Here is a 20,896-nt window from a genome sequence, read left to right as displayed (position 1 = left end):
TAAAAATATTAATATTCTCTACATAATTCTAGGCAATTCATATCATCTGAACAAACAATAACATGTGTATATCTACCCAAGTGGATGATTTGTTCATCAGGCCATGACTTAACCAAAGTATGGCTTACTTAGTATACATTGTTTAAGGCTGCAGAAGTAGACTAAGAGAAAGAGATCACATTCCTGTTTTCTTCTTATCTTAATTTACAGAATCAATTTTTTTACTTGTAACTTGCCTAACAAAGCAAACCGAGCTGCCAGCTTCTTCACACTGCAATCAAACCATTTATGTGGTGGGAATATGGGAGAAAAACACACCCAATAATTGGTGATAATGCATTGCCCACATCTCCAAAACTTCAATTTGCATATTATTCAAAATATCTGGAATTTGACAATAAATAATATGGATTAAGGTCTCATATCAAACTCTTCTTCCAGGCACTGTAAAATGTGCAAGAGCCCTAAAGGAGCTGCAATGCACACTGCATGTTTATAGCTATTATTGCAATGCTATTAGAGCCAAGTTTATTATGAAGCCAAATTCCCAAGTCTCTTACTAAGATAGCATAAACTACAACACCCACAATTCCAAGCCAGTGGGGGTGGTACAGAAATGATTTGGCCAGCTGGCAGTGTAACTGGGCAATAATGAAACAAACACACTTGCATGAAATAAGGACACAATGGCTTTGGCAAGTAAGATTTCTTTTTGACAGAAAATGTCTCCTTTCCAATTGTCCTTTTAAACCAGGGACACAAAAATGAATCTGTAAAAGAAATCAGCACTCTTTAAAAAAAAAAAAATTAGGATTCTAGATAGTTTCACTGTTTCCAAGCTGATCAGAACTGAATCAGTTTGATTCTAAATATGAAGACTATCTGACATCTTTGGAAATTTGTTCAGATTTGGTTGCTCTTGTGCATATAGGAGATATATTATTGTACTGTATTATGATCAAAAGTAAAAGCATGGTTCTGTGTTTTTTACAGGATGTGGGGTGTAAAACAGAAGTCATATAACTGTGAGAGATGTGGGAATGACTTTGTTAGCCATGCAGCTCTGAGGTATCATTTTCATGCTAAACATCTTGGGAAGGTTCATTGTGAAACATGCAGTGTAGAGATTTTATGTGGGGCTCTTTCACATGATTCAAAGGTAAGCTGGAAGATGTTACTTTATTCGTTCTTAGTTACTGTAAGTTCTTTTGCTGCTGTTGTCACTGAATGACTTTATTAAGTACTGTATCTATCTGGAAGTGCTCTTTTGGAGTGAGGATGGGGGGGGGGGCGGGAAGGCAGCATCAGAATACTATTGTTCTAGGAGCACATTAAACCCAAATTGAAAGATCAGGATTGTTTGGTTGCTTTCTAAGCATGATTGATTTAATCTGGGAAGCTGCCTATGAAAATATGAACCACTAAACAACTTCTGACTCATTAAGTCATTGTTTCAGAGAGATTTCTTACTTAAAGAGAGAAACGGAATGAACAAGGGCAAAACAAATAGTGGGAATAGGAGAAACCTCTGACTTCCTGCCAGCTTGGCTGCAGTTGATCACTCTCTGGCAGTTGATGATGGGTAGGACCAATCAACCGAGCCTCTGGAGGGTTAGGGTAGGACTAGTCTACCTAGTCATATAGTAGCATAGTGCACAAAATTATCTGCTACAATATCCTACCTGTCAATGACTACTTCAGCTTAAACCGCAACAATGCATGAGCTCACAATATCATGTTTTCCTGAAAATAAAGCAGGGTCTTATTTTCTTTTGACTGCCAAAATAAGCACTTGGCCTTATTTTGAGGGAAGTCTTTAGTATTTTTGAGGTGCAGGAGGCGGCGAGTGTGGTTACCTCATGGCTGCTGCTGTGTTGCAATATTTTCAGGGAGGGCTTATTTTGGGGGAGGGCTTATTTTAGCCCATGCACTCAAAAGTCTGACTGGACTTATTATCCAGGGAGGTCTTATTTTCAGGGAAACAGGGTAGATACAAACTTAATGTAAATCACTCCAAATTTGATTGCAGAAAACATGACTTCAGCCACAGAATGGTCATTCTCTGGAATGCTCTACCTGACTCTGTTATTTCGTCCCCCAACCCCCATAACTTTAACCTAGACTGTCTACTGTTGACCTCACCCCATTCCTAAATGATCTGTAAGGGGCATGCATAAGCACACCAATATGCCTACCGTCCCTGTCCTACTGTCCCCACTTATTAGCATCCATTTCCTGTATTCATAATCATGTTTATACTTATATCTGTTATCTTATACATGCCTGACAAAATAAGTAAATTAAATTAAATTTCCAATGGCCAGAGGGGCCAGTTTACTTGGAAGTCTAGGATAGGACCAGTCTACTGAAAATTCAGATGGTAAGTTTAAGTTTTAATAACATTTATATGCCGCCCGATCCCGAAGGACTCTGGGCGGCTTACAATACAACAATAATCAAATAAAATAAAATAAAAATAAGATACAAGGAAGAAAATAGATATAAAATACAACACATCATGCACTCTATTCTGAATGGGGCTGGACCGTATTTTAGGGTCAACAGCCCCAGGCCTGCCGGAACAACCAGGTTTTAACGGCTTTTCAGAAGGCTGGGAGAGTGGGAAGAGTCCGGATCTCCGCGGGTAGATCATTCCACAGGGCCAGGGCAGCTACAGAGAAAGACCTCCCCCGAGTAGTCCCCAACTGGCATTGCCCGGTCGACGGTACCTGGAGGAGGCCCAGCCTGTGGGATCTTATGGGTCATTGCGAGGTATGTGGCAGGAGGCGGTCCCGCAGATATCCAGGCCCCAAACCATGTAGGGCTTTAAAGGTAATGACCAGCACCTTGAAGTGCATTCGGAGACCGATGGGAAGCCAGTGCAGCTCGCGAAGGATAAGTGTAACATGGGTGTACCTAGGTATACCCGATATCGCTCGCGTGGCCGCATTCTGGACCAATTGTAGTCTCCAAACACTCTTCAGGGACAGCCCCAAGTAAAGCGCATTGCAGTAATCAAGCCTAGAGGTGACGAGAGCATGAGTGACCATTTGAAGTGCCTCCCGGTCCAAGTAGAGCCGCAACTGGTGCACCAGGCGAACCTGGGCAAAAGCCCCCCTGGTCACAGCCGACAGATGGTATTCTAATGTCAGCTGAGAATCCAGGAGGACGCCCAAGTTGCGGACCCTCTCTGAGGGGTGAAGAGTTTCTCCCCCCAGGCTAAGAGATGGAATATCTGGTCCATTCTTGGGGGGCAACATCAACTACCACAAATTTGCTCAATTTCAATCCCTTGAGTGTCACGGGTCCCAGATTTTGGATGTATACCATAAGTTAACTTATTTGAGGTACCTTGGTTAAAAAATGGTTGCCCTCTTTCATAGTTATAGACCCAAGAGCTTTAATAGTATATGGATTGAGGCATTTTCAGGTCAACACTAGAAGCCTACAAATTCCCTTGTTTTCTGAGATTCATTTTTAGGTATACAGGAGATAAAGTTCCTTCAAGCTTTCCATTTCCATCTGAATTATCCTTCTCTCTTTTGTAGTAATAGTCTAAGTATATTTATTACTTTTACCTACTTTGAGGAACATAAGAAAAAGGATGAAATATCATTGGTATGAATTAAGGAGTGAATGAATCAATGAATGAATTAAGGGAGGAAGCTACACCAGAGTCACCCAAATAATCTCTGTGGCTAGGAATGTACATTTGTGTCTTTATTTATATAATTATGTGCTTTATGCCCTTTCCTGAATATATGTAATTGTTCATAAGATAGTTACTCTACTTTCATTTTATTGTAATGCAGTACATATGGGGATATCCTTATGCTTACTGCAAAAGCTGCAGATACTACTGAATGAGATGGCCAAGTGGCTGAGCAAACCCTTTGTCAGCATACAAATTGCATGCCATTGAAGCATAGAATTCTCAGGATGGAAATGCACCTACAGTCACCAACAATGCCTATTTAGCCTTACATTTCCAGTGGAGCATCCACCATGTCGTTACTTTTAAAGCCCTTCATGGTATCGGACCTGGGTACTTGAGAGACCGCCTCTTGCCAATTACCTCCCTAAGACCTATCAGATCCCACAGATTAGGCCTCCTCTGAATTCCATCTGCCAGCCAGTATCGACTGGCAACACCCCGGAGGAGTGCCTTCTCTGTGGCTGCTCTGGGCCTCTGGAACGATCTCCCCGTTGAGATCTGGACCCTCACCACCCTTCCGGCTTTCCGCAAAGCCACTAAGACCTGGTTGTTCCGGCAGGCCTGGGGCTGATGAAATTCCAGCCCCACTTGAATGTTACAACTGTTGTGGTATTTTAATCTGTCTGTTTTTTTATTTTATGTTTTATTTTTTTTAAGAAAAAAAAATTTTTTTGTTATATAAACAGTGTCTTTTTATTTTTATCTGTATCCCCTCCCCTTTTTGGTTGTTAGCTGCCCTGTGTCTCTCGGGAATAGGGCGGCATACAAATTGAATAAACTACAACTACTACTACATGTCCTGAGGCAGCTTTATATGCCATATGGAGAAAGTAGATGAAAAATGATGTCGCCATGTGCAAGTAGGCGGCAATATAATTTAAAAAAATAAATAAATAAGTAAACAAGTAAATAAATAAAATTGTGCTACTAAGATTTGTTTGAATACAGATACTCTACAACATGGCACTAAGTGGCCCCCTTTTGCGGGGGCGGGCTGACTACAAACTGCAGAGAGAAACATAGTAAGAATATAATATTCTCAGGTGTTCAAGGCTATTTCAACAGCTTGGTTTCCCTCTCTTTGGGGGGAGGATATGTTAAGGGATGAAATGGTATGTTAAGTCTTTCAAAGCTTTAAGCACTCAGTGCAGGTTGAAAATTCTAAATCTGGGTCAAAATCAGGGAATTTGCCTTCCTGGAGAAACATTTAAAATGTGAAATATGTGTCTTAAACATTGTGATGTTCTGATTACAGTGTGGTAAAAGTATATTGTAGAACAGAAAAAAAGACAAAAAAGAAGAATCAAAATGATCAAAGGGCTTTCCTGCAAGATAGGATTACAACATTTTCAGGGGTTTGAGCAATAAATGGTTGGAAGGAGTCTTAATAAAGTTACATAAAATTATATGCCATATGGAGAAAGTAGATGAAAAATGGAGCTTTCTTGTCTCCTAATGACTAAATACATTCATGGAAATTATATGGTGGAAAATTTGAAACAGATTGAATAACTTATTTCTTCATATTATAAGATTCATCTACTCTTTGTTCCCAAATAAAGTGATGGAACTGTTTTGGAGGACGGTAAAGATCAGCAGATCCATGGAACAATTTCAAAGAGTGTAAAGCTTCATAAAGCAACTAATTATGATAAACATATTCTGCAACTAGTCCTTGTTGAACAACAGCATCCGACAGTGACCATGCACAGATATGACAGTGAGGAAAATATAACTTTGCAACCAATTCTTTATTTATAACTTTCACAGGTCTGTAAAGCAAAGCAAACCTGCAGTTTCACTTATTGACAGATTTGCTTAATGACTGAGCAAATGGTCAAACTTATGGTCAGTACATGAGAACTAGATATAATTCCAGTTGATACCTGCTGCCTAGGAGGAGAAGATAATGTGTCTGTGTAAAATTTGGAAGCTTCCCATGAGTGTCTGGTTGGCTACTGTAGAAACAGAACGTTAGCCTTCCATGGTTTTCAATCTACCTCAATAAAATTTAATTTTTTGTTATGCTTTCTGTTCCTCAAATTATGAATTTCCTTGACCCTGATCCAGGTGATTCAGTATTAATTCACTCATATAGTTAATTTGTTTAACAGGCTGAGCATGAAGTGGTACTTGTGAACAATCAAAGGAGTTGCTGGAATATGACACTGAGAAGGGAAACAAAATTTGTCGCCATGGGAACAGCCACATCTTGTCGAATGTGCTGCAAGCAGTTTGGATCAGTCCATGCCAGGGAACACCATGAGAAACAGAAGCACCACTTTACAGCCAATAAAAGAGGTGATATTTTTATTTTGAATTTTCACTCTGAGAGCTTTCATGGCTGAAGGTCTGTGTGATTTCAGTTCTAGTTTTTAAAGTTGCCCCAGATGTTGCATTTTCCTACAAAAAGGTATGCAAATTATGACCTTCCAAAGCCACTACAAAAATTACCATGAAATTATAATATTTAGTACAACAACAAGACAAACTATTAAACATATGGTATTCATGTTCTGTCAGGCCCAAAGACCAAATAAAGCACACAGAGTTTCTTCTGAGCAGTTTCCTTTATCGTTCCTCATCTATAGACAGAATCTTGCCAAGCTAAAGCAAACTATTGCACCGTACTCTGAAAACTTCTAGAATGGAGCTATTTTGATCAGGGGTTGGTTCCGGCAGAGACTACTGCCGGTTCGCTCAGGGACGCACTGTGTGCGCATGCACAGTACAACTAAAACTGCTCTGTGCATGCGCAGAAACAAAAAACAAGATGGCGCTGCCATAGGCGCCACCAGGTGAACCACTTTGGGTGTGTGGGAGGCCTGGGTCGCTGCCAGTTCCAGTGACCCAGGCCAACAAGCTATTGCCAGTTCAGCCAAACTGTATGAACTGGTCCGAACCGGTAGGAATCCACCCCTGATTTTGATCCTGTTCCTCCCAACCACACTACCTAAACTTTGCTGTCTTTTGATCCTCTGGAATGCAGCCCCTCCCTCCTGGAACCCAGACAACATCCTACCACTTGTTTGATGTATTGACAACTCTGTACATTGGCTGTGTAACAATTTCCAATGACCATCATTTAACGAGTGACCATTTTCTCATAAGAACTCTGATGTACCTCCACTTTTTTTCTTAGAAATGTGTTAGGGTACTGATGGTAGCCATAAGCTTCAGAGGTATTACTAATCCAATGCAGAATACTCATGAATAATAAGTTAAGAAAACTTGTAATTTGTTGTGATTTTTATTTATTTATTTTGGTACAGCTCAAATGGCCACTAACTTTAAGCCTGAAAGCTTCTTGGAATATACAACACCAATGGAGATAAATACATTTGTGAAAAAAAACCTCAGACCCATTTTGGGTCCAGTAAAGCTAGCCTGTACATCAGAAGTTGAAGGCATTATTACATTTATCAAAGAAATTTTTCCATTGCCAATAACTTCCATTGTCAAGGTATTTATATCTCCTATGCATTTGTCTTGAGACTGGTCACAAAAGTACATTCTCATCCCCTATGAAAAAGTTCTCTTTTTAAATCTGTCATTCTATATTTTACTAATTGTCCACATAATTGGATTAGTAGCTTTGTGTGCAAAATATATACATTAGTTTCTCATTAGTATCATCCATTTCATATTTTCTCTCAAGAGTAATGCTTTGCAGTGAGACTGTTATAGGAGCACTCAATTTACTTAGAGAAATGTGTGCATTTGCCCCTTGGATAGAGATTTTGCCCAGAATATTTTAGTATAGTATTATTATCATCTGATGGAAAATGTGGATGTTCTGTAAACTACCAATCTGTGGACCTTTCATCAAATTCTATTGCAATAGCCTGGCTCTTTCAATCTTATGAGATTTAAAGCAAGGACAATCTTGCCTGCCTGTGCCAATGTGGCTGTGACTGAAGTGAATATGGGACCTGAATAATTCCTTCTTTAACTTTCAGATAAGATGCCAACAGAGGTGGTATTCAGCCAGTTCAGACTGGTTCAGGTGAATTGATAGCGGAGATCATGGGGCAGGGGTGGGTTTCTCGCCCCGTTCCAACCGGATCGGTTGGAACGAGGCCGGCGGCGTCCTCGTGCACGAACGCGGCGTCCTCGCGCACACGTGCGGCGTCCTCGCGCACGCACGCGGCATCCTCGCGCACGCACGCGGCGTGCGCATGCGTATTAGCATCTGCGCGATGCTCCAGCTGCTCCTGGAGGATCATGCAGACGTTCTGCGCATGCGTGGAAAGCGCAAAATTCGAAAAAACCGGGTAAGGAGCGGGCGCGGGTGTGCGGGCGCACGCGGGCGCGCGGGGGGGCTTCGCCGTTCCCGGAAGTTACTTACTTCCGGGTTCGGCGACCAACGGGATCGCAGGGACCGGTGCGAACCGGTCGAAACCCACCCCTGATGGGTAGACTTGCACACATATCCCCGGCGCTATGCCATCCTATTTAGCCACATTTTATACAGGCGCATGCGCGTAAGGCACACACACAAGCAAAGTACCTGCGTGGAAGCCTGGCCTAATATGCGAAGGTGCACGTGCATGCAAAATGTGTGCGCGGAGGTGGCACAAACCAGTGGTAAAAAATAAGTGAAACCCACCACTGACGCCAACCCTGGATATGACTTATTATGGTAAAAGTTAAGAATTAGGCAATATCTCATGGGAAGCAGTATATACATTTTTGAATAAAATACAGCTTCTGCATCCTTTGAATCACTATTGCTTTGTGAACTTTTGAGGTCTGTGGTGTATAATTCAATCAAGTGTTTTAAGGTTTTTTCATACATTATATTCTTCATCTTAATCTCTGTTTAAGGAAAAGAGCATGTGGAATTGATTTGAGCAAATGCGTTCCATTCACATGTATGCCAGTGAGCTATTATACATATGGAAGCAAAATGAACGCATGGATGGGCATTATGCAAGACAGCTATATTGTATGTATTATCTGTAAGAACCAATGCAACTGATAAAGCAGATGATAGTCTTGCATCTCCAGGCAATACATTTTATGGATCAATGATGCATGAGGATATGTCCTGGAAATATGCCACATTTCATTAAGTAAAGCTTCATAGTTAATTATCCTGTTCTAAGGTGGTAAAGTCCATGCATAACTAATGCATTTAGCCAACACTCAGTGGTAAAATCAAGATTCAGAAGATGGCAAAAGGCCAGACTGAGAGGAACAGGGAGACCTGGACATCCAATACAGATCCAGAATTCAGGAGAATGGGGCTAACGGGATTGTGGTCAGATAATTGGATTCAAGGAACTTTCTTTAAGTCCTAACCATGACCAATAAATCTATACCAAAGTAATATCTTGATTAGATTAGACCAACTAGCAAGGTTCCACATTTCAAAAAATTCTTCATCAAGGAAAATTGTTAGAAATGCAGAAAAATGGGGGAGGGCTAAAGAAAAAATATGTGGCAATATAGAGTAAATTATATTGTATCAAACTTTAATGTTAGACTAAGCTACTGAAGTATCTCCGGGCATATAAATTGAGATTTATTAAGTACATGAGTGGTGTTGGGTTATACAAGGAAAAGCAAATAGTAACTGGTCTCTTTCAAAAAGCAAAGTAAAAAAAAAAAATTAGCTGTTCAAACCGAAATTGTTTTCCAATATCCATGAGATATTCAGATGCTTTGATAGATGAATCAACAAAGAAATTTACATACACAAGATTTATATAATTCAAGATGTTGCTCTAAATTAAAAATTAATCAAGTGAATTCTGAGAGAATATGCCTTCTTAATGACAAGAAGGCATATTCTCTCAAAATATAAATCTAGCATAAGGGGTAGAAAATGGTCCATTTCTATAGAATAAATAATTGCAAACAAAACTTGACAGTCTCTAGATATCCTGTGCTATGACTAGGACAATTGTCAAAAACAACACAAAAAGGCAATAAACCTGTATAAGACTTATTCAGTTAGAGCTGGGGTGTCAAACTCGTGTCATCATGGCGGTGTCATGTGATGTATCACAACTTTCCCCCCTTTCACTAAACCGGGCATAGGTGTGGCCAGCATGTGACACATTTGGTCTGCAGGCAGCGAGTCTGACACCCCTGAGTTAGAGTCTTTCACATGACGTACAGCAATTGTCTGTAAAGCTAGTGAGTAAATCTTTGGCATTACAAGATAGTCTGCATGATACACCATAGTGGTTTGCAATGGTCTAATTTGGATATCCCCAGTTTTAAGTTTCCTCTTTCTTTTAGAGTTGAGATGAGATAAAGTTCCTTCGTTGGGGATGATAGTAAAGAAAAACAATCCCCTTCATATTTGATCTCTGCTCTTAGAGTAATCATGTTCTTAAAGGCACTTAGACATATGGCACTAACTACTTTTATGAAGGTCCAATAATCCTTTCGATAAGCAGCTTACCGTGATGCACCTGTTTTCCGCTAATAGCCTAAGATACTGCAAATGTGCAGCTGGTATTTCTGTTTTGTGGTTAAAGCATTCAATAGAATGTGAGTTAAAATCAAGTATTAACCATCTTTTTTGGGTAATATTCCATGCAACAGGGTGGTTCATATGTAAAAGGAACGGACACCCAAGACTTTTCTGATGTGGACATAGTTCTTTTTAGCAAAGCTTTTGCCAGTATAGAAGACTGCCAAAGGACAACTCCAGAGGTCATAGAAGAGTTAGGAAATGCCCTGATAAAATCCTCATGGACAAGGAGGTTTGAATTTATATTTGTTTCATGTTTTTTGCTTTCTACTTTGATTCTCCCCATCCTCCCCTAATGTACAGTAAAGCTGTTATATTAAAGCCTCATTATATTTTTTACTTTCTTCCTCTTTTAAGGTTAGTCATGCAGAAACACACGAAGTTTTCCTTGAGGTTCTATTTTAAGTGTTATAAAAATCACCATGGCCACTCATTTGACATCATGCCTTGCTATGACATGTTTGCATCTGTGTTATCAACAGGTAAGGTGTGGCTACTATTTGGAAAAGCGGTTCTTCTTTTTGTCACCAAAACATCACTACTGGGAGTTCCACATTAGTATTTAGATTTAGATTGATAAAATATTTCCTGGTGCTCACAATTTGTAAGGTTTGGTTTTGGTTAAGATCTAAAGGTACAGTAGGTCAAAGCTGCATCATTAGTCTTATAGATTGCTTGGTGTTAACAGGTCCAAAAGAGAGTTTTTATCACAAGCTGTACCTCTGCAATGATGATGATAAGATCCAGCTGTATTCCATGGCCTTATTGAAATACCAAGTTGAATTTGTCAAAGCATCAACAGAAACGGTGAAGGACTTCATACGTTTAATGAAGCACTGGTTCAAAACTTCATTTGCTGAACCAACCAAAGAAAATAAGTACGTTGCTAGCATCTAAAGTTCACATTTTTTAGATCTTCGTATTGTCGTGTTTCCCAGCTTTATAATGGGAAGCACCTGTAACACAGTAGAGATGCAGTTTACAGATTTTTATATTTTTTTCCATATCTTTTCCAGCTCCACATAATGGCTAATTTGTAAATTAGAAAACATAAATCAAAAGCTTGGTGGCAACAGGGGAAATATGAAAAAAACACCACAAATCTTCCTATGCAAGGAACAGTTAACAAATTAAAAGTTAAAAACAAAATGACATATTGTTCTTGGTTTTTAGCATTTTGACTTTTACTATTAACCATTTCTTGCAATTGAAACTTCTCTTTCTGTGCATTTAGGTTTCGCAGGCTTCCTTCCTCCTATACAATTGAACTGATCACCATTTACGTCTGGGAACTGGCTGGAAAGCCCATCTTTTTCAGCTTTATACAGGGGATGAGAGCTGTCCTGAAGCTTTTGACTCAGTATCAAGAGATAAGCATCACATGGCACAGACACTACAGACCAAATTTTCCAATTTTTCAGAAAATGTTTTTGAAGCAAAGCAGGTAATTAAGGCTTCTGCATATTTGACTGTTCCTCATTTATAGACCAGTCTAGAAAAGAGGAAGGACTGGGCTTGTGATCTTTTCTATGTCAGCAGTGTCAAACTTGATTTCTTTGAGGGCTGCATCAGGATTCCATTTGACCTCGAGGGGGGGTGCAGGGCAGGCATGGCCAGCTTGACATCACTTGTGTCGGGGTGCCTGTGGTGGCCCAAGTGCTCTGCCAGTGAAAATGGGCTCCTGCTTCCAGGGCAGCCCCATGGGCCAGATCTAAGCACCCCACGGGCCAGATTTGGCCCTCAGGCTGTGAGATTGATACCCCTGTTCTATGCTCTCATTAGCGTATGGCTGCTGTTTCACTTATGGAGCATGTCTGCTTGCTCTATATTTCTGGGTTTTGCTCCAGACACATTTTAATTGGATTAAGTTATTGCTGCAGAAGGCAATACTGTACCAAAGCAATGGCACATGAGAGTGAAGATTTGTGAAAGGGATGAGCAGGGAGAGTTGGAAGTCTAGACTGGATGAGAGGGGATGTATGCATGTGTGAACATTAGGAGTAGATGGACTCAACAAGTGTCTTGTCGCATGGCATATATGAGTAAATATCACCTGCCAATATGGGATATTTTCTCTCTCTTAGGCCATTTGTGCTGGATCCTGTTAACCCAACCTTCAATGTGGGTGAAAACAGCAATGCTTGGGATGAAGTAGCCCACGTGGCCAGACAGAGTCTCCTCAAGCCCCTCTTCAATGGCATAGCAGCAAAGGAGCCTTGGCTTTTTACAAACAACTGGTGAACTCAAGTAGATCTTTATTACAATCAGCAAGGACTTCTACTGCTAGGAGAAAACCACCATATGAAAATGAAATTTACAGATGAAGAGCCATGACACATATATATTTTACTTTCAATTTCCTCCCCCTTTCAAAACTCATACAATAGGAGGGCAGCTGGTGAATCAGAGGACATAAACTGTGACATTTTTTTCTACTTCACTCCCCATATCCACAAACAGATGCACCCAGCTTTTGTTTCTGCAACATTCCACCTCATGTTTCCAAGATAAACATAGGTTTAGATTTGGTAAGATAAGAAATGTCAAGAGGAGAAAATTTAGTTTGAAAGCAACTGACAACATTGGATGCAAATCAATGGGCCTGACTGCTTAGAGATTTCAGAAAACTCATATTTTATGTCTAAAATAAAATCAGATGAAAGAAGCCTTAAAATAAGTTTTTATGCCCCAGAGAAATAAGCAATCACAGTATGTCTCTTTTTTATGTGGTTTACATGTATGCAAAACATTCATTTGCTTTATTTTCTGAGAAGGGTTCAAACACTTTATTTTACAGAATTACTGTCCAAATTCTACAGATGAGGATGATCAAACAGAATGCATTAATGAAATACACAACAGCCATTTTTAATGTGATGGTTCCTTCATTTGCCCATTCTTGTAATTCTGTATAGACAATGGATCTTATTTTAATGCTAAAATAATTTGCTGTAGCACAAGGATGACAACTACAGATGAACATTAAAAAAAATCACCCAATTTACTTGGTATCCTACTACCATTTTGTGGCAATGTTGTGAATATAAGGTTATTCACAATAATATAGTAATATACATGATTCTTTTGTGTTATAGATAACCATAGTGCATCTGACAATCACAGTAGATCGTCTGGATTGTGCTTCATAAACAATGTATTGTGATACAGAAACAGTGAAGACTAACCAGCCAAGATTCCTGCTAAATTAAAAAATCCATTATGGATGAAATGCTATAGCACTGAATAATTTTGCTTGAAGGTCTTAAGTTAAGCAATCTTAAAAGGAGATTACAATTCAGTTGTTAAATTATCCTTGTTTCATGTGAAGCCTGATGCAAAACACTGTTGCAGGAAATATGCTGAATGATTCTAAATTATTGTTTTCAATGCCAAAATACATGTGATTTTTTTGTTGTGGTGGTGACAGTCAGTAAAGCTGAGATTACCTGAGAAGTGACTCCAAAGTGTTTCGGATTTTCCATGAGAACAGCACCTCTCTGCTATTCTCGCAGAGCAATCCATCTTTTTTGAGGTTTCTGTGCAATCCTGAAAATGGATGCATCTGCTTTAAAGAATCCAAATTTGAATTTCTGCAGTCCAGATCTGGTAGCTATACACTTCAGTATTATTCTGACCTTTCCAGCATTGATTTGACATCGTGTTGATATAGCAGCCAGTCTTACTGTGCTAAGTATTTACAGAACCCATTTCTGGATGGGGACTTTGAACAAGATGTGCAGTTATTTCAATTGCAGTTCAAAGATATCACTTCTTTCTCTGATTTGTAGAGGAAAATAAAATAGTCTAGCGAACAATGCTTCCTTGCATTGATTCCTTCCTTGATTCCTTACTCAAAGGCAACAAGCTTGATGTGTTATTTCCCTAACTTATTTAGCAAATTAGACCATAATTGGCTTCTTTCAACTACCCGAATCCCACCCCCCTTTCTTAGGTCAAAAGAAATTGATATAGATTTGCTACAACTAAGTATATTTTAAAATTATCTCATTGGTTTTTGAGAACACGTCACTATTCAAACTTCATTGTTCTCTATTTAAAAAGACTAGTAAATTTACACAGTTTTGGTTTTTTGCATATTGCAAGGATATTATTTCTTTCTCAAATGAATAAACTCAATTAGTACACTGAAAGCGCTGATCAACAATACTTAACTAACTATGCTTCTTAAAGAATTTAGAAGCCTAAATGTTATTATTTAACTTAAACAGCTACTATAAAAAGTCCCTCGGTCTATTCTCAAATAGTATTATCTCAGTTTTAGGCATTGCTCATCTGATGAAAGAAGGATAAACTGAATCCTATGTCCTTTCCTTACTTCCTGGTTTAGGATTTGCTATAGTTTGCTATACAAGGAGTCCTTTTATACTTGGGATACTTTCTTCTCATCAAGGAAGAAATCGGAGACTTTCAGCTTAGTACATTACACGGTATGCTAAGTAAAGTAAACAGTTACTTCTTATTGATCTGATTAACCAAGATGCAGCCATATTATAAACCCATCTCTCAAATGTAGGCTAACGATAGCCACTGAGAGCTAGGCTCATGCGATCATCATTTGAAGAGGTAGTTGCAGAATCGCTGTACAGCTGACTCAGTGCCAGCCCAAGGATTTCTTTTTTTTCTTTGTAAAACCGCAACTCTTGCCCAGCTTTCCTTGCTTCTTCGAGCTCTCTAAGTGCTACTTGTAGCTCTTGTGATATAATGCCCGGAATTTCTTGCTCTTTCATGAGCCAGTCCAGTGCCATATGACTTCTCATCCGTTCATCTAAATTGTATTGGGAATAGTAGGAAATCACTTCCTATGACCCGCCCACCCCAAAAAGAAGAATTAGGAATCAATATAGAAAATTAAACACATCCTAAAATATAGATGTTGGCAAACCAGGTAACCTATCCCACCAAAGAAACATGTCATGAACTGCAGTCCTAGTTCTGTAGGAGCTTTATGAGCAATTAAGAGGGCTGTGAGCCAGTCTGGTGTAGCGATTAAAGGTACTAGACTAGAAACTAGGAGACTGTGAGTTCTAATCCTGCCTTAGGCATGAAGCTAGCTGGAAGATTTTGGGCCAGTCAGTCTCTCTCAGCCCTAGGACGAAGGCACTAGCAAACTACTTCTGAAAATATTGCAAGGACTACTGCAATGTCAGCCATATGACATAGGGCAGACCAAGAAAGAAAACCCACGCAGGGCTAAAAATACTTTTATTAAGGTTGGCTATAGTTTCAAAATCCTGCAGGTCTGCACTTCCTTTACCTGTCAAGGTCATCCTTTTTTTTACTTCATACAAGGCAACAGTCTCTGAAGTCACCTGGAGTCATCACTGACTTGAAGGCACACCCCAAAGCCTTAGGTTAATGTATAGTAAGGACAGAATTATTTTCTAATGTCATAAAATCAGACATTGTACTTAAAAGATCTTAAAGCTTTTTTAATTATTGCTTTTGTATTTCCATATCTATTTGTTCACGATCTGCCATTTTGCATGCTTTTTGTCCATATATAATATCAATTACCAAATGGTGTGCAGGCTTGTGTTAATAAGGGCTGCCATGGTCCTTTAAAAATGGGGTCTTTTATGCTAAAGAATTAACATTTCAGATGTTCATTTAGATACAGTACTATTAGAATCCAGTCTCTCTCCAAGTGGGTTCCTTCTTACTACTTTACCATCAGCAAAAACTGAAGTTAGCTGTGATTGTTAATTAATTAACAAGTAGTAATTGCTTACAGTAATAATAAAAATGTTTATTGGACTATATGACATATTTCTCAGCATATGTTTAATATGAAATGAATTTTGCCTACTGAATTCTGTTTACTACCAACATAAGCCAGAACTATCTATTATTGAAATCGGAGATTTCTTTTGTTTATTTCATTTTTTAAATGTTTGGTGTTATGTATATATGTTTTACATTGTTTATAGATGTAGAGCCTATTCATTCCATCCCAACTCTTGTCCACAATTTCTGATTATACGTTTTTACAACATTTTTCTTGGGAGGTCTCCACCTCCATATTGTATTGTCAGTGATTGCTTTCCTGAGCTGTGATGCCCAGTTCATGTCTTAGATGCAACACTGATTACAAACAAGGGCAGTTGGAAAAGCGGTAAATTTAAACTAAACATTTTCTAGCAATGGAACTTGAAAATTGCTAGTCGGTTGAACCAGACCAACCACGACAACAACAATAATATATGCACGCACACACACACACACACACACACACACACACACACATATATGTATGTAAGTATATCTGTGTGTGTGTGTGTGTGTGTGTGTGTGTGTATGCTCCAGTGTAATTCTGGAATGGCTCAAACAATTTCAACCAAACTTGGTACACAGATAACTTACTCTCTGGAAACAAATACTGCAGGGGCAAGACACCCCTAATAGCCCTTGGGGTATGTGTTCTATTAAGATATATAGCCTGTTGTGCTGTAAAATGACTTCTACTGTACAGCACAGTGGAGTTGCCATGGCCACAGTACTCCATAAGGGGGCTCCTCTGGTAAGGGGGAAATCCAACATTAGCACTGTGGCATGGAAGAAGGGTTGGGATAAATAAATATCCAGGCAGCGCCGGGTTTTCAGCTAGTGACTTATTAGAAAAGAGGAAGTGCAGAAGAACTTCAAGTAGACTTTTCTAAAACGAATGCTGGGAATAACTGACAATTAGTATTGCATTTTGGAAGGCTACTTACTTGCCGAGAACATTTAGTTTCACGCAGGGCCTTAAGGCTTCCATTCCAGTGCAGAAGTTGAAACACAATCATAAGCTCCTAGGGGGAATGGGGTGTGGAGGGGAGATAACATGGAGAATCTGTTTTCAAGCCATGTTTAGAAAATGTAGAGTTTTATTAACAACTAGCTATTCGACAGCATTTTTTAAGTGAAAATTTTTGCAAGATTTGGTTTGCAAGCAATGGATTATTACAAAATGCAAAATTACACTTCTGCAAATCACCATAGAAATACTACTATACGTTTTGGTCTAGAGCAGCACAAGTCTATTTCTCTGTTTTTATAATAGGTGGTTTAACTCTACAGATTTCTCCATTTAAAAGTTCATTGCAGACATTAAATCCTTTTTCTGTTAATGTTGTGGTATCATACACATTTATTGGATGTGCATCCATTGAAAAAAATAGATTTGGGGATGCTACACTATTTTATTGCATTTTACTATGATAAATTAAATTAATAAATATGTTTTTTCTCTTATTTCAGTGCAGTGGTTGTTGAAAAGATAACAGTTATGAAGCTATTGTGGTAGAACCATGAGTGTTGCAGTTGGATTGTCACGGGCCTAACACAAAAGCAAATATTTTCAATGCTCCACTATGCAAAAGTTTTGTCATTTATTCCAGTAAAACACAGTCTTCTCTGGATCTGGATATTCTATTCTTAGCAATAGGAACCCAAGAAAAATAGAAACCAAGAACAAAGCTGTAAGAGCTAAACTTTTAAAGGAAGTTTGTTCATTGGACAGATATGGTTAGAGAGATAGAACATCAAAACAACCAAAACAACAATGAAACAAACCAGTACATATAAAAAATCATCCTGTGTATCTTGACAATTCTGGGCAAATGAATCACATAAAGGCCACCACAAATACCTGAAATTCTAGCATTGTTTTCCCCATGTTTGATTCTAGCATATAGTGATATGCTCCAATACTTGTGCTTGGATCATCTGCATCATTTAAAGTACCCTTGAAAGGAGAAAGATAAATTAAAACTGAATTATAAAAACTCATTTGAAGTAGAAAAAAATGTATTCAGTTTATACAACTTATTTAGGCATGAATCTTTTCCAACAAAAGCAATGGGATACTTTTTAATGGAAAGTATACACATGATATAAAAACTAGTTTAAGCCTTAATTAAGTGTGCAGGTAGTCCTTGATTTACATTCATTTAGTGACTGTTCAAAGTTACAATGGCAAAAAGTGACTTATGACTGGTTTTCACATCTCTGATCGTAGTAGCATCTTCATGATCATGTGATCAAAATTTAAGCACTTGGTAACTGGCATGTATTTATGACAGTTGCACTGTCCCAGGGTCATGTGATCGCCATTTATAATCTTCCCAGATAGTTTCCAACAAGCCAGATTTGCTTAACAACTGCAGTGATTTCGTTAACCACAGTGGAGAAAAGGTGATAACCATGTGGGGCACAATTCACCAAAAAATTGTCTTACTTACAATAGAAATTTTGGACTCAATTGTGGATGTAAATCAAAGCCTACTTTACTTTCTTAGCATTTATGCATATCTCCCTTCGTATTTAAAAAAGAGATATCACAAGAATTGTCCTGTTAGCAGTTATGGTCTGATATAAGCTAGTTGTGGCAGATCTGTTTTTCAATTTCTCCTGGGCAGCACCAGATTTTTAAGCAAATATTTTCCGTAAATGAGAGAATCTACCTGGTCTCTTCAAGGCCAACTTACCTAGCTATCATATTACTTACTTATTTAGTCCATGCAACTTAGTGACTCCAATTATTATAGTAACTGAGAGAATAATAATATAATAGATCAGAGGTGTTTGCAGGAGGAGACAAAAAAGTTAAGATGGAGGCTGGAGTCACACATTGAAAGCACAGCCCTTTTCACATGTAAAAAATGCTGTGTGTGAATGTGTGTTCACAGCCAATATAATGACCTTTGCCCCAGAAGAGGCTCTAGATGAGAAATGGAACTGCATTTCTATGCATCTCTCCCTTTCCCTCCTTTGTACACAAAAACCTGGTGTGAGAAAGCTACATGGTTGTGGGAGGGATAATACCTCTTGGAACCTTCCTTTGCACTCTCTGCCTTTCTTCTTCTTTTTCTTCTTCTTCTTCTTCTTCTTCTTCTTCTTCTTCTTCTTCTTCTTCTTCTTCTTCTTCTTCTTCTTCTTCTTCCCTTTTTATGAGGGCTTTAAAATTTAACTCAAAACTATTGTTGTAAGCGGACTTGTGGAGTTTGTCAAATTGCCTGAATCAAAGCTTTAAACCAAGTGCTATTGTTTTCCATTCTGCGGCAACCATCTAAGATGAAATAGTTGCTGATTTTTTATTTCCTTTTTCTTTCTAACAATCTTTCTGGAGAAGCTGTAGAAAGCTGAACAGCGCATTGTTCCACAAAATGGTTTCTGCACTGGAACTGTTAGCAGATTTATAGCTTTGGAAATGCAAGAATGTGAGCATGCTGCTGCTACAATATTTATGCTGGCTTTTAAATATCCCTGAGGACAATGGCTTAGAACTCTGGGATTTTAAGCTTTTATCTTAGAAAATTTCCAATGAAAAAAAATACATATTGCACAAAATGAATTTTCTTTAGAAAGTCACATGTAAATTAATAATGGCTTAGTTTCCCCAAATGCATAGCATTGTTCTCAAAAATAGAACCGGACACTTAAAAGCCCTTTTCAGGACTTGCAAAGAGGTTTGAAAAGATATATTTCATTTGCAAACCTCCTCTACTTTATACATTCACCTTAATGTTAAACACTTTCTCCATCTACCTAGAGTCATAGTAGAGGTGGGAGAGTGCTATATACATATTTTACCAAAGGTCACCCCTTTCCAAGTAATTCCAGTCCACCTGTTCTTTTCCTATCAGAGTTTCTCCATAGAGAGGGAAATATTTCATTATGTTTGTTGGAGACTAAAGTAATATATTCAGCAGAGGTCAGCATATTTATTTATTTCTGTAACTTTTGTTGCATTATTGATTAGATTATCCACATGCTCTAACTGAAATAGATTTCTGCTCCTACTACCAATAGCCGTAAGCTATAATATGGCTCCAGTAAGATTATCTTTACCCATCAATCCCAAATTCATTAGATATACTTCTATCATGATGATGGGGATGGAGAGGAGATGAGTTCATTGTCTCTCCTTCTGTTATTTTATTTTTGAATCACAGAGGTTGGCAGGAACCAAGTGTGTCTATTGGCTGTATAACTAAAATGAGCAACTTTTTCTTGTGTTGTGTTTGAATTGCACTAAGTATGGCACTCATTCACTCCTTCCACATTAATTTCTGAAGTATGACAAGGCATTCTAAAGCCTCATATCACCTACTCTTGTTATATGTATAGGCTCCTATATATACATAGTTAATTGTCCATTGGAAATATTTGGAACACCAGAACCAAATTATATATTTCTTTTCTAATGTTTACTTGTGCAGCATTAAAAAACTGGAATCTTTGGCTAGCATTGAAAACTTATAAGGGTATCTAACTGAATTTTAGAACTGTCTTATTTCAAGGGAAGGAATGGATTTAATGTTTAATAAATCCATAATATAAAGAATATATATATTTTAAATCCCCATATTATAAACTTGCAATTACTTGATGTTTTTTTATATCTTTATAACTAGGAAACATATACAGTGCCTGTTCAAGAAGAACGTAATGATTATTTTAAAAATTATCTATTAGTAAATGCAGAAACTTCCATGATGGGACACAGTAGCTGATGACAACATACGATAACTGTAAACCAACACATGAAAAATATGGAGGTAACCCCAAATGCAGATGTTAACATCTGATTCTGTTTCTGTTTCACGAAAACTCCTGCCAACTTATTTCCTTGCCAGAGGCAGTTAAATAATAAAGAAGAAAGAATAGAAATATAGCAAAACGAATAAAAGGGC

At 38.3% G+C, this 20,896-nt stretch overlaps 2 protein-coding genes across 2 annotated transcripts in view; one reads left to right on the top strand and one right to left on the bottom strand.

The window, feature by feature from the left end:
- Window positions 1–5,910: 5,910 nt before the first annotated feature.
- On the top strand, window positions 5,911–12,443 carry LOC116506213 (2'-5'-oligoadenylate synthase 1A-like). The gene is made up of 7 exons (XM_032213863.1): window positions 5,911–6,016; window positions 6,988–7,178; window positions 10,274–10,434; window positions 10,560–10,684; window positions 10,891–11,080; window positions 11,437–11,646; window positions 12,287–12,443. The coding sequence occupies exons 1-7, from the start codon at window positions 5,911–5,913 to the stop codon at window positions 12,441–12,443; spliced, it is 1,140 nt and encodes a 379-aa protein (XP_032069754.1).
- Window positions 12,444–14,594: 2,151 nt separating this feature from the next.
- LIX1 (limb and CNS expressed 1) overlaps window positions 14,595–20,896 on the bottom strand; it is a 34,026-nt gene continuing 27,724 nt past the window's right edge. The window contains exons 4-6 of the mRNA XM_032212493.1: window positions 17,851–17,946; window positions 16,934–17,011; window positions 14,595–15,022 (exon numbers count right to left, since the gene is read on the bottom strand). Of these exons, the coding sequence (XP_032068384.1) occupies window positions 14,738–15,022; window positions 16,934–17,011; window positions 17,851–17,946 (459 nt within the window). The 3' untranslated portion in view covers window positions 14,595–14,737. The remainder of the gene's footprint in view (window positions 15,023–16,933; window positions 17,012–17,850; window positions 17,947–20,896) is intronic.

The sequence above is a fragment of the Thamnophis elegans genome, chromosome 3 (assembly GCF_009769535.1).
Source record: "Thamnophis elegans isolate rThaEle1 chromosome 3, rThaEle1.pri, whole genome shotgun sequence".
NCBI classification, from domain to species: domain Eukaryota; kingdom Metazoa; phylum Chordata; class Lepidosauria; order Squamata; family Colubridae; genus Thamnophis; species Thamnophis elegans.
Note: the sequence above shows the minus strand (reverse complement) of the source record. Positions and strands in the feature narration are given on the sequence as shown.